This window comes from Panicum virgatum, chromosome 2K (assembly GCF_016808335.1).
Source record: "Panicum virgatum strain AP13 chromosome 2K, P.virgatum_v5, whole genome shotgun sequence".
Classification (NCBI taxonomy): Eukaryota; Viridiplantae; Streptophyta; class Magnoliopsida; order Poales; family Poaceae; genus Panicum; species Panicum virgatum.
The window spans coordinates 66,394,743-66,408,160 of NC_053137.1; the positions used below are offsets into that span (position 1 = coordinate 66,394,743).

General features: G+C 48.4%; 1 protein-coding gene across 1 annotated transcript; it reads right to left on the minus strand.

Moving 5' to 3' along the window:
* Positions 1-1,748: 1,748 nt before the first annotated feature.
* On the minus strand, positions 1,749-5,596 carry LOC120694735. The gene is made up of 8 exons (XM_039977957.1): positions 5,072-5,596; positions 4,557-4,590; positions 4,223-4,456; positions 3,668-3,757; positions 3,059-3,124; positions 2,887-2,981; positions 2,242-2,289; positions 1,749-2,162 (listed from the first exon to the last, which is right to left on the minus strand). The coding sequence occupies exons 1-8, from the start codon at positions 5,353-5,355 to the stop codon at positions 2,045-2,047; spliced, it is 969 nt and encodes a 322-aa protein (XP_039833891.1). The 5' UTR covers positions 5,356-5,596; the 3' UTR covers positions 1,749-2,044.
* Between the last annotated feature and the right edge of the window lie 7,822 nt (positions 5,597-13,418).

Here is a 13,418-nt window from a genome sequence, read left to right on the forward strand (position 1 = left end):
TCTGAAAAAGAATATGACTAATTCTCAAGCTTTACTGTGCAAACAGGCAGCCTAGCCCAGCACCTGCACGCGCGCGGCCCGAATCAGCGAAATCGGCCCGCCGCCCATGAGCGCGCTGCGCTTCCGCACGCGGCCCACACTCGCGCTCGCGCGGCCCGCCGGCCCAGCACCGCCGGTCGGCCCAGCAGCAGTTTGAGAAGCCCCTGACCGTCGGATCAAATCCGACGGCCCTCCGTGGATCTCGCCAGGGCAAAACACCCGGCGGCCACTCCTACCCCAAAACCCTAATATCATTTCTCTCTTTCCTTTCTCTGTCTTGCGCCTCTCTCAGCTCGAGAAACGGCGGCGGCGGGGTGGCCTGGCCCTTACCGGTGGTTCGCCGGCGACAGTGAGGAGCGGCGCCGCCGGCGTGTGGCCGCGGTCCTCCCCCTTTTCCTCTCTGTTTTCTTTGGCCTCCCCTTCCTTTCTCTTGCTTTTGCCCCAAGCCGCGGCGGCCATGGATGGCTGGGGAAGGAGGTGGCGCCCCTCGCCGGTGCACGCGTGCGGCCGGAGCCGCGCGCGGCGCCGTCGAGCGGCACCTCGTTGGTGCCCTTTGGGGAGCCCGTGCGCGCGCGCTCAGAGGCGGCGGCTCGGCTTTCCCTCGCAACTGCGGTGGTGCGCCGGAGATCCGGCGCCTCTGGGGCGTTCCCTGGCAGCCACGGCCGGCGGTAGTGCCGGCGGCGAGGCCCAGGTAGGTCACCGCCACCTTTTTCTTTTAGGGTTAGGGTTAGCTTTCAAAACCCGATCTTTGTCTTTTGATCTGTCCTTTGATTCTCTTGATTCGAGTTCGAATCACTCTCTCCCAACTCAGTCTACTCACTAGAGAAGGCTCCTGATACCATTGTTAGAACTATTGGATCGCCTAGGAGTAGATCGGCGGGATATTCTATACTGAGAGACATACCTTTCACTGTTATTGTCGTCCACGATTCTGGCGCGACCTCGTTCGACAATGGAGGCTGCGCACAGGCAGCGACGGGTGGTGCAGTACGGGGACGACAGCGTCATGGTGCTGTGGCGGCGGCTTCCCGTCGCTTTCAGCGCCTCCCTCTAGACCGGGTTAGGGTTTAGGACGGCGGGAACTGTAGCGGCGGCGAACCTCGTGTCATGTGCCGTAGTCCCCACCTCCTCTATATATGGCACTGCGCGACGGGGGCCCACCAGCCGTCTATTGGGCTGGGCGTCCCCGATCAGGACGCGAGTCAAGGGCCCAGTTGCCGTTGGGCCAACTGGTGGAGATCAATACTAACATGCACGACTGATGTGTACAATGCTTATCAACGCGTAACCATAAGCTTTGGAAAAAAAACGGCGAGGGATTTAGGAGGACGACGCGAGTACCATGGGTGTGGACGTGTCACGTGTGGTGCATGCGCGACGAGGCGCGCGGCCGAGGAGCAGCGCCGCCGGTACCCGGCAGGACGAAGAACACACCGCAGACGGCAGAAAATCGTCACCGCAAGGGAGTACACCGCGCCGTCATCCCTCGATGAACGCCTGCAGCGCGCCATGGCTCGACAATTCGGCATTAGTGCACCTCGTGCCGCCGGAGGTGGGTAAGGGGAAGATGGAGCGAGGAAAGGAGGCTGAGCATGAAACACCCTCGAGGAGGGAAAAATGCAACTGGAAGATCCTCTCATGAACAATTGATACTAGCACCCATGTTTTTAAGTAAAAAGGGCAGACAGGGTACAAGACAGCAGGGCACGTTGACAATTAACCTCTCCATTTCATTGATCAAGATGCGTATCCAGGAATGCGTCAGGGTTCAGCCCCATCTCAAAGGGGCTGTGATTCTTGGGACTATACAGGTTATACACTTGAACCTATCAAGCGTCGAAATAGTTTGCTACTGATACTTATACAGATGTATGCTTGTCCTTATAACCAGATACTCCCTCCATTCTTAAATATATGACGTTTAGGACAAGCAAATTAGTTCATTTTTGAACTAAATAGGTTGACCTAAGCGACATATATTTAAAAACGGAGGTAGTAAATGAATCTATGTTGTGCTAGCATAAGTATGTGGGAACATCCTTGGGAAGTAGGTGTGCTTCGCCTTCACGATCAACCAGTAAAGAAAGAAGCATGGGATATGAGCGATGGCCATGCCAAAGTACCTGCACAAAATTAGGATTGATGTAAGGATTCCTGGTTGAACTATAGCTAAGGATGAAATGAGGAGACAGAAGCCAATACCATAGAGGAGCTCCAGATGATGAAAGGTCCAGAAACGGATACGGCCACCTGAAAAGGTGAAAAAATAGGGAGAAAGTTTAGTCACCCAAGGTACCACATAACTGAACTGAAGCAACATATCGATACATTGCATCAACAGCATATCAACAAAATAACATCAGCTAGAAAGAACCAAGGAATTAAGATAAAATTTTATAATTAAGTGCACCAACTAATGTCAGGCAAAACCTAAAATTTGGTCAGAATATGGCTAAAAATGCATGGTTAACAATGAAGTTGCGAAGTATTCAGAACAAAATCACAACAAACCTTATCTGTTCAGCGCTCAAATTGCTTTAAGACAAAATATGTCATGTGGTTATTGAGAGGACATCAGTACATGCATTGTACATTGCAGGATACAACAAAAGTATTTTACATTCCTCTCCTTATTTGTAAAGTTAATGTAACAACTTCTAGGTTTTTCTATCTTTTGTTGGTTACAACACCGAATGGATTTTTTTAAGGTGTAAATTATGTTGTATGCTACATACTTTTATGACTCTTAGTGTACACGATATACTAACAGAAACATGCATCCAAGAAATGGTAACCCAAGGCATTCCATTTAATACTCTTAATTATGCAGCAAGGGAGAAAATTTACCAGGATAAACCTCCACAAGCATGAAGGACCCACTGGAATGTTACGTAGGCGCAGCTCCAGAAAACAAAGAAAGCCATTTGGTACCAGGGAAAAGGCTGAAAGTCCACAAGTTTGAAGTAATTAAACCAATTGACACAAAGGGCAGAAGAAAATAACTAGCAAGTAACCTTACCATATTGTTGAGAACTGTGTCTATAAGTAGAAAAACAGCATTTAGAGAGTGCATGCCATCTGTGACCTGCACGAATTTTCAATAGACAAGATAGTAAGACATAAGGCATTTTATCTAAACAGCTAACTTGGTGTAAATAAAAACAGCTTAATCTTCTCAGTTCATTTTTTTCCCATGCCTCGTGTGGGCTTTTCAATTTCAGGGGGTTTACGGTAGGCCAGAACAGAGATCAGACAGCTCTTGTGTTTTAATTAGATTGACGTCTATAAGGGCTTCAGTTGGAAGATGAACAGCATTCAGAAAATCCATGGATTTCTAATTGCTATACCAAATGGCCAACAGGCTTTGCTTATTGGCGTGATGACATGCTCAACACCGACTATTTGACTTCAAAGTTTCAAGTTTGTAGAACGATTTTTCTATCACTCAATAAAATGGTTAGTACTGTATACCAATGTGATATTGATATAAAAAGCATTAAAGTTGTGCCTGTTATCAAGTCAGGATAGCAACGATTAATACAGCATGGACTAATGAGACTTGCTAATGTCTAGTACTACTGAAGAAAAACATGAAAGAATATGTACGCAAATCAGAATGTTCACATACCAATGCTAACCCAAACTTGTCACGGTAGAAAAATGGCACAAGGAGCCCCCAAAATGTGACATCAGTCAACATTGTTGCGCCTGCACTAGTCTGCATATAGGCAAAGAATATCAGGCAATAGCAATACACATGCCCTGTATCTCAGGAGTTCATTAGCAGGCAGAAGCTTTGCGGTGTGGTGATGGAAGTATTTTGGGGGAAGGAAATTGGTAAACGAGGCCAAGGGAGCAAAAACTAAGGATTTCCACAGTTTTAGGCATGAAAATCGTTTTGAACTTTGAATCCCATTTCAAATGTAGCATACAAAAAGGTAGCAGTGATCACAGCAGCTGGATAGTTACAACTCAAAAGAAACCAAATAAGATGAACAAATGCAGTATAGGACTATCATTTAGTACAGCATCAATTATCAAACATGATGCTGTGACTCAATCATCAAATGCTGCTGCGGCACATTCCAAACAGTAGCAACACTGAATTGGCAAAACTATCAGGATGGCACAAAACATACAAATGTAATTCTTAATAAGGGAAAGTATATAGTCCAGTCCAAACCTGGTATATGATTTGCATGCAACGTCCCCAGAACCCAGCTCTTTTCTCATTCACTATTTGTTCATAATAGCTTGACAACTTATTCGTCTCATTCTTTTTCGTCTCTACAGATACAGAAGTGGAAAGGCTGCGGTTTTCAACATCATCATTAAGAAATCTGTGGGATTCATCAGCTTTCCTTGAGCTTTTCTTGGAGAACACCCAACATCCATGAGCTGATATGGCTGTTGCAAACTAAGAGTAACACGCAAACACAAAAAGTTGAAATCAACAAAAGGTAACATTTTGCAGTTATTAAGTTGTAAAGCAGCACGGACAGAAGCAGCGAACGTACTGCAAAATATATGGTGACCAATAGAAAGGTCCACCTGCAAAGCCATTTGGGAGAATGGAATTAGTCAAAATGACAGCTGAGGAACAAGCAACTCAAGTAACAGAATGGCAAGCAGCTAAGGATGTGATCAACTGACATGGGGGCGATGAATCCAATTTCAAAATGCTCATGGTCTAAATCATGAAGCTTTGGGTCTTTTAGCACAGTAGATTTGAAGTGGTTTGCCAAGGACAGTGCCCGTTCTCTAATGTCTAGTAGCAAGCTTGTCCCTAGTCCCATTATGCTAGCGCCATAGAATGCTTACTTTGTTCAGATATATGGTTTGTCAAAGCGGCATACTAAAAAAATTGCACTAAAACGCTACTGGCGCTAACTTCTAGTATCACTTTGTAGAGATATACTAGTACATATAATATGCACATGACGAAGATATTTCTGCAGGAATTGCGTGTATAGTACAACTTGTCTATTCGTAGCAATTAAGCCTTGAGAGAAGGATGAGGAAGGAGCGGTACTGGGTGTAGAAGTAGAAGACGGAGAGGCCGTGCCCGATGAGGAGGCGCGCGAGGAGCGCGACCGCGGCGGCGAGCGCGAAGGCGCGGTAGCCGAGGAGCCACCCCGGGTGGAGCCGCGCCCAGCAGGGGACCCACAGGTCGGTGGCGCGCAGGGGCGGGGCGGCCCGCCGCAGGCGCGGCAGCAGTGCCGCCGCGGCCGCCGCGGGGAGCGCGATGAGCGCGCCGCAGACGAAGACCTGCCAGCGCAGCCAGTACGCCGCGCCGTCCGCCGGCGACAGCGACATGGCCGGTGGACGAGCCGCCGGGGCGGAGGGGTCGGAGCCCGGAGCCCGCAGGCACGCGGCGGCGGAGCGGGCGAAGGCGGGTAGGTAGCAGCTGGGTGGTGAGTGGGACGGCGACGGCCGCGACAGCGAGAAACAATTCAATGCGACGAGGCGGGGGAGGGAACGGAGAAGACCAGCGACTCACGCTGCATCGCTCCGCCGCTGGGCGCTGGCTGGTGGGAACGCTTGGCTCGTGCGGTGCGGCCGGGGTGGGTCGGTCGCCTACTTTGTTCGGGTGGACGCGGTTCGTTTGTGCCTTGGTGGGGGCCCTGGGCAGACGGGGATGGCGAACTCGGCGCTAAAAAGCCAAACCAAACATGCCCTAAATGTACATCGGCCTAAATGTGTAGAAAACTAAGGCACTGTTTATTCCCACCCCATAAATCCCGTAAACGAAAAAAAACATCACATTGAATGTTTCGACACATGCATAGAGTACTAAATGAAGTCTATTTATAAAACTTTTTGCATGGATGGGTTGTAAATCGCGAGACGAATCTAATGAGCCTATTTAATTCATGATTTGCAACGGTGATGCTACAGTAACCATCCGCTAATTATGGATTAATTAGCATCATTAGATTCGTCTCGCAATTTACAACCCATCTGTGCAAAAAGTTTTTTAAATAGACTTCATTTAGTACTTCAAATTAATAAGATTCCGTCGCAAAAAAATTTTGCGATCTATCTAAACACGGCCTAAAACTAAAAGAAACCATGTTACCTAAAGTATAGAAAAAAAACTTTCTAAGTATACTAAATGCTAGTACTACCCAAACTATAGAAATAAGCAAACACAGCACATATATCCTAATATAAAAGCTAATACAATCTAAACTATATAAAAAAGTTACTATAAAAATACAATATGTACCTCTATATCCCAACAAACAATATTGCTAACTAAACCTAAGAAATAATCTAAAGCTAGCTGTTAGAAATCCTAAAACTCTAAATACTAGTTCTAATATTATTTTAACAATTCTATCTAAAAAACATGTCATGAGTAGCTATTTCAAATAAAGTTTGTCATACTTACCGAAAAACGAAGCTGAAATCCGATAGGGCATCGCTGCTCCTCTCCTCTCCCTCTCCCTCTTCCCTGCTTTTATAGCCGACCGGCGGGCAACAGGACGCTTGTTGCCTCTCGGGTGGGCGATCTGCTTCCGTCGCCCGTCCGCGGGGGCGATAGGGAACGTGTCGTCCGGCGTATAGGCGAGCCGTTTCCGTCGCCCGTCTATCGGGTGACAGGTCGACGTGGCCGCTGACGTGGCCCTCTGGCCGCTTCGCTCGCCCTTCCAGAAAACGTAATCAGACATTTATTTTTTCTTAAAAAATATATAAAAGTTTCTCTGCCGCGCGCATCAGCCATGCAGTGCGGCAGCTGCGTCGTCGTCAGGCCGGGATTTGATGGGCGGTAACCGAACCGACCGATAATACTTACATAGGAAGCCTCTGTCGACCATCCCCAATTCATGAGTCCTCGTTGGTCTCTGGATCGGATCGCTGCTCGCCCGCTCCCGCACGCCTCTCGCCGCTGCCGCCCCCTGTCTCCTTGACGGCCGCGGGTCTCCTTCTTCGTCGGTAAGGGACCTCTACTTTAAACTCCCCCGATTTGCATTGTCCCCGCAGAGATTGATTTCGCAATATAATCTGTCTGTCGCAAGGTCGCCGCCATGCGCTTCCCCAGCTTGGTGATGCTGGAGACCTTCGTCTTCCGCAAGGATGACGAAGACTTGTTCCCCGACGACACCAAGGCGCCCATCAGGGCGTCCGCCGCCACCTCCTGGGGCGCCCGCTTCAGCATCGCCTTCGACATCGCCAAGCCCCCAAGCATCTCCCGCCTCTACGCGCTGCTGCCGGAACCAGGATTTCTACCGCCTCGTGTGTGCACGCCCTTAAAAATCCTGGCGACCCACCGCCATCTCGCCCTGTTTCGCGTCTCCGTACGCCTGAAGAACGGACAGTGCAGACCTTTTTCATCTACCACGCCGACAAGAACCCAGCTTCCTCCTCGCTCAAAGCACTCCCCGCTTGTACCGAGCCCAGCTTTGATATGAGCCGCCGTGATGGCCGCCTACCTCGCCGCCGCCTACCTCGTGGTACCCCTTCTTCCCCCACTAAGCCCCGCCTACTGGCAGACCGTTCCATGGGCCTCTGGTGCCGAGGCAGAGATGAGTTCGTGGTGGCAGAGCTAAATGTTTTCAGACTCGGCCAATTTAAGGTCTTTGCTGACATCTGCTTCCTGCATTCCTCCTGCACATCAGCCGACGATCAACTTGCGCCGTGTTTAGTTGCAAAAATTTTAGAGTGTAAAATATTGTAGTACTTTCGTTTGTATTTGATAATTATTGTCTCATTATAAATTAATTAGGTTCATTAGATTCGTCTCGTGATTTACAAGCAAACTATGTAATTAGTTTTTTATTTCGTGTAAATTTAATACTTTATGTATGCGTTGAAAGATTCAATGTGATGAGAAATCTTATAAAGTTTTGAAATGAAATTTTGGATGCAACTAAACAAAACAAGACCTTGGCGGCATATGGTACTCCATGCGTGTGGATATCCTGTGCCGTGACAACCCCGACGATCAAGTCGTGGATAATAGTGTCGAGAATGATGGCTTCTTGGATTTCAAGTGCATTGACAGTGATGTCTGGCAACTCTACTGCTGCCAAACAGACACCATCATCCCCTGCAAGCGCTGGCTGTGCTGGATCGACTAACCAACGGGGCATCCTCTTCTGTGACCTGTCTTCCTCAGGTTCCCTCTGCACGAGTTCCCTCGTATGAACACGCACGCGGCAAATTGAGCTTTCTGTACCGTGGCGCGTCTGTCGTCGACGACGGCCGTGCTCTCAAGCTCACATCAAACGTTTGATTAGATGTCCGAAAAGTTTTTCGGACACTAATTAAAAAATTAATTTCAAAACTCACCTAGAAATCGCGTGACAAATCTTTTGAGGTTTTTGACCGCATCATTAAATATATGTGGGTTACTGTAGTACCTATGGCTAATCATGCACTAATTAGGCTCAAAAAATTCGTCTCGTCGTGTACATGCAAATTATACAATTAGTTTTATTGTTTAACTATATTTAGTGCTAAATGTATATCTCCAAAAGGAAGGCATAAATTTCGAGGTAAAATTTTTTTTTAACTAAACAGCCCCAAGTTCATTGATTCTGCCCGCGATGATGGCATTGCCTATGGAGCACTCAAACCTAGGGCTAGCTTGACCATCACCTGGAGCTCTGGAATGACAACTACCCTGGGCTCCCACGTGACATTCTCATGTACCCTCAAGTTGACATTGACAGGCCAAGTGTAGTGCACTTCCTTCTCAGCGAGTTTGGACATGGCAACAAGAATATGTGGGTGGTCTCCATTGACATGATCAAAAAGGTGGTGAACGCATGGTCTCTGTATATTAACTAGGACAATAGCGCGCTTCGCCGCGCCCAGTTTTGACGCGCCGTCTCGTGGATACTATTTTGTGGGCCTCGGCTGGGCCGAGGCGCTGCAGCCACAACAGGTGGGCGCGGCAAATCCATGGACCGTGTCACGTTGGGCATGTCTCTCTGCGCTCCACTGCGGCTAGCCAAATAGTTGCGCACAAAAACAGAGTCTCCAAACTTACTGCTGCATTTCGATCTTTAAGACAAAAAATCATCTCTAAAGCAAGGTACCAAGGGTTGAAAACATCAGAAGGAAGGCAGGGACGCAGCGAACAGCAGTACAACTGGACCAAACCACGCGGCCGCGGAATGCAGTAACATCATGCATCCATGGAACCAGGAACACGGAAAAATAAACTAAGATTAGAATCTCGCCGCATTGGGTACGAAGCGCACAAGCGAAGCATCGTCACAACATGGATGAAGAGGAAGGGGAAAACAGAGATATCAGGCAAGGAACCAGCAATGGCGCTCGTGGACGGAGAAAGCGCAGGATTTACTCACCAGAAAGGCAAATGGGACAGGCGCACGCGACCCTTACTGGCCGACCAGAACGCTCCAGAGCACCGCTTCGCCGGGGGAGCTTTGTAGCCGCCAAAAGCCATGGCCCCCTTCCTCCGCGGCGGCGGCCGGATCGATCCGCCACGACGCCACGGTTCCGCTGCCTCTTCCTCTCGGCGTTGGCCGAATCCAGCGCGGCAACATGCAGCTGCAAGGTGTTCGTCCTTGCCGGCGGCGTAGGAGGTAAGAGGCCTTACTCCATCCTCATCCTTGGATTTGCGAGATTCATGGGGTTCCTTGCGCAACGCTCGGCAGATTCGGCCACAGGAAGGTTGGAACCCGCTCTGGTCCGCCTCCACGCCCCACCGTGCCGGCCGCCTCCACGCAATCCATCGCCGCCTCCATGCTTCGCCGCGCCGCCCGAATCTAGAACTCACCAAACAGCGAGAAACACTGGCCGCGAGCAGGTTAAGGGCTCTGCCGCCAGTCCACCATGCGGTGGATCCACCGCCGCTCCGCCGCCGGTCCCGCTGCATGGTGCGCCGCCGCTCCGCGGCTGCTCAGAGCAGCTGCACCCTGAGCATGGTGGTGAAGATAACCTAGTAATGTCTTTGATAGATAGTCTTCTGTTCTACTGCTTTTGACCAGATCCTTCCTTTAGCAGCCTGCACTGCCTTGCCTAGGAATACTAGTGATCACACACCTATTTAATTTATGGGAGTCTGGTGATGGAGGGTTTTTACCTAAACCTAAATCCAGATTTGAAAAATGGTGGCTCCAGCTTGAGGAGTTTCAAGGTGTGGTGGAGAAGTGAGTGGTAGGAATCTCTGTTATGCGGATACTCCTAGGAGGTGGCGTATCCGTATCCGATACGTATCGGATACGGATACGCCCCGGATACGCCCCGGATATGCCTCGGATACGTTGCTAGGCGTATCCTGAAAAAATGGATACGTATTTGCTTGGATACGCGTATCCGATACTTTTGGGCCAGATGGGATACAGCCCAAAGCAGTAATCAGCCCACCCAAATGCTGTTTTGGTAGTAAGAGATGAATATATGATACAAAATGATGAACTTGCTGCAATAGAACTAGATGAGCAGCAACTGAAGAACCCCTTGTGGAATCAGTTGTGCTTTTAGAGAAGGCTAGTTATAGAGGTAATGTTATATGGACATGCAAGTATTGCACATCTGAGTATAGGGGAAGTTACTCAAGAGTAAAATCTCACTTGCTGAATATCTATGTGATATTTATATATAATTATTAATTATCCTAGCCGTATCCCCGTATCTGTGTTTTTTGGAAAAGTGCGTATCCGCGTATCCGATACTATCGTATCCGATACCCGTACCAGTATCCGTGTAACATAGGTTGGAATAGTATTGATCGATACTAGAGTCTGGGCAGGGGCGGGCCTACATTGTATCAAAGGTATTCAAGTGAATACCCATTATTTTTTAGCAAAACCTTTTACATATATAGAGTGTAGCATATGTATATGAATTAAAACTATGAATACTGGACAATATAACTGGCTTCCAAACTTCTTGTTTCTGTTTGGTGCTGAAAATCGTAGCACCCCACGTCCCACCCCTCCCCACCCAACGGCCCACTGGCCCATTAGCGATCAGGCAGCCAGTCAGTCAGTTTGACCGACAAGCCAAGCGCCTGTGTGTCCCCTCGGTCCCTCGATTCCCCAATGCCCAGCTGCAAGAGCGGAACTCTAGCTCCTCAAGTTGGCGATCTCGGCAGCAAGGGCGCAATCGATGAGGGCTAGACGAATAGACAGGCAGGGACTTGCCGGCCGCGAGGATGGACATCGGTAGGGGCTCTACGGCTGGGTAAATGATCAGCGCCACGGGCGTGGTAGCTGGGCAGGAGACGAGATACGAGTAGCGGCTAGGCCAGCTCCGCAGCCAGGCAGGAGGGCAGGGCTCTGTTGGCGCCTACCAGCGTCACCACTGGGAAGCAGCGATGACACCCGCAGACGCCAATTGGGGTTGCAGATATTTCATGAAGCACGAATAAATCCGCAAGCGCACGGAATACCATTGTAGCATTTTACCCAGGAGTATACCGGGGTGTCATTTATATTTCCGCAGGGAAGGCGGTGAATGAAGAGATATAGACTAGTTGATGAACTTTATCTAGATTGGATATTCAAATGCATAAACAGGGGTAAGATAAATAACATGGTAGGAGGTAGTGTGACACACACAAGTACTCTCAAGATAAATAAAAGAAAAGAAGATGGTATAGGCCGGGAGCAAGGCAGAAGTTAGAGCTCGAGTCAACTGTGCTAGGCTAGCTATATCTATGCTATCTTATGGTTAGATCGTCAGAGATTAAACTACACAACATGGAGACAGCTATCGAAGTAACGAGAGAAGCTTGTATACCCCGGCGGCTTTATGCACCTCCTACCCCCCATATCGAACGTGGAGGATTACTAGGGCTCAAACAGAGCTGTCACCACCTGCCGGCTACCTCTACAAACCGTGGGTATAGTAGACAACCCGCAACACTTAGCTAATCTAGACACCATGTCTACACTAGTAAGCGATACTCTGCTAGCATCCCACGCGGAGCCCCACCCTCCAGATGGACAGACATCACACTAGAGCAAACATACGAATACTGGAGTAGTTGATAGAGTTCTAAGGTCGATATGTTAACCATCGCAAGCACAGGGTGATCATGCAATGCAAGCATCGAATGATAACGCAACCAGATCAAGAAGCATATATCCGATAACTCAGAACATACTTCGAGTAGATATCAATAACTATAGTCTAATTCTATTACAAACAACCGAATATTACAAGAGAGAGCTAGAGATGAACCCATACCAGAACTCCCGAGCAACTCCGGCGACTCAATGACTCCGGCAACTTCTCCTAAACTCCACTAAGCCTATAGACTACACAAGATGGACTTGAGAAGAGAGGTGAGTGTGGGGTGTGTGTTCATTCTCTACCCCTCCCCTTGTAGTTATAGGAGGGATCCACGGGCTAAAACCCTTGAAACCGACCTAAGGGACCAATGGTGAAGCACCACGTGGCAAAGCAGATGCGGTGGGGCCCATGGGCCTGGTCGGCCGACCAGCCCAGGGCGCCAACAGCCCCCAACTCTCTTCTGGTGGGCTTTTCTGGCTTCTCTTGTCTGATCCATGCTGGTCTCGGCCTGTCTTGAGTGGTTTGAACTGGGTTCTTGGGCTACACTTGGTCCATTTGAGTCTGAGTCGGTGCTCTGATATTTTTTGTAATTTTATACCGGGCCAAAGTGTGCTTGCAACCTGCATATTAGCTCAAAAACACATCTTGCATTTTCTACAAGGTGAAGTGTGGTTTAGGAATTTATTTGGATAAAGATGCGTGTAAGAAATGCAAACTCTCATGATTTTTTGATCAAATTGACGCCTGGAAATGGTCGTTAGTGAGCGTCAACAGGCTCGAGCATGCACGGCATGGAGCATCTTGGGGCTGCCGCTTTGCGCAGTGTGGTAGGACCTCCACTGCTCCGCCGCTCCAACAATTGTGCCCATGTCTTGGGCGAGCAAGTAAAAGCAAGTCTGAGTGAAATTAAGCCTAAGCACAAGGTGAACTGACTAGTGATAAATTTGATCTTTATTTTGAAACTTAGCATTGTAATTTATAAATTTGGAGCTGTTAAAAAATTACACCTTTTGAAATTTTGAATACCCAGCTCTCAAATCCTGGGCCCGCCCCTGAGTCTGGGGCGCGCCTCTGGCGCGCCATTTCTTCATCTCAATTTGGAGCTTAGGTTATTATTGGTATGTAACTTCTCCAGATAGTATTATTACAGTTCATCCCAGATCAGTATTATTATATATAGTCAGTCAGATACATAGGTCTTGTTAAATAATATGTATGTTCTTATGTCAGCGCAGATATCCAGTATTATTGTCATCATCAATAAATATTATGTAGGTTAAAAAAACACAACAAACAGTACTCAGGCCAATCAAGATGAGCACGAACCAGGTTCGAAAAAGAGAGAGATGAGCACGAACCAACGGACATCATACAGGCAAACA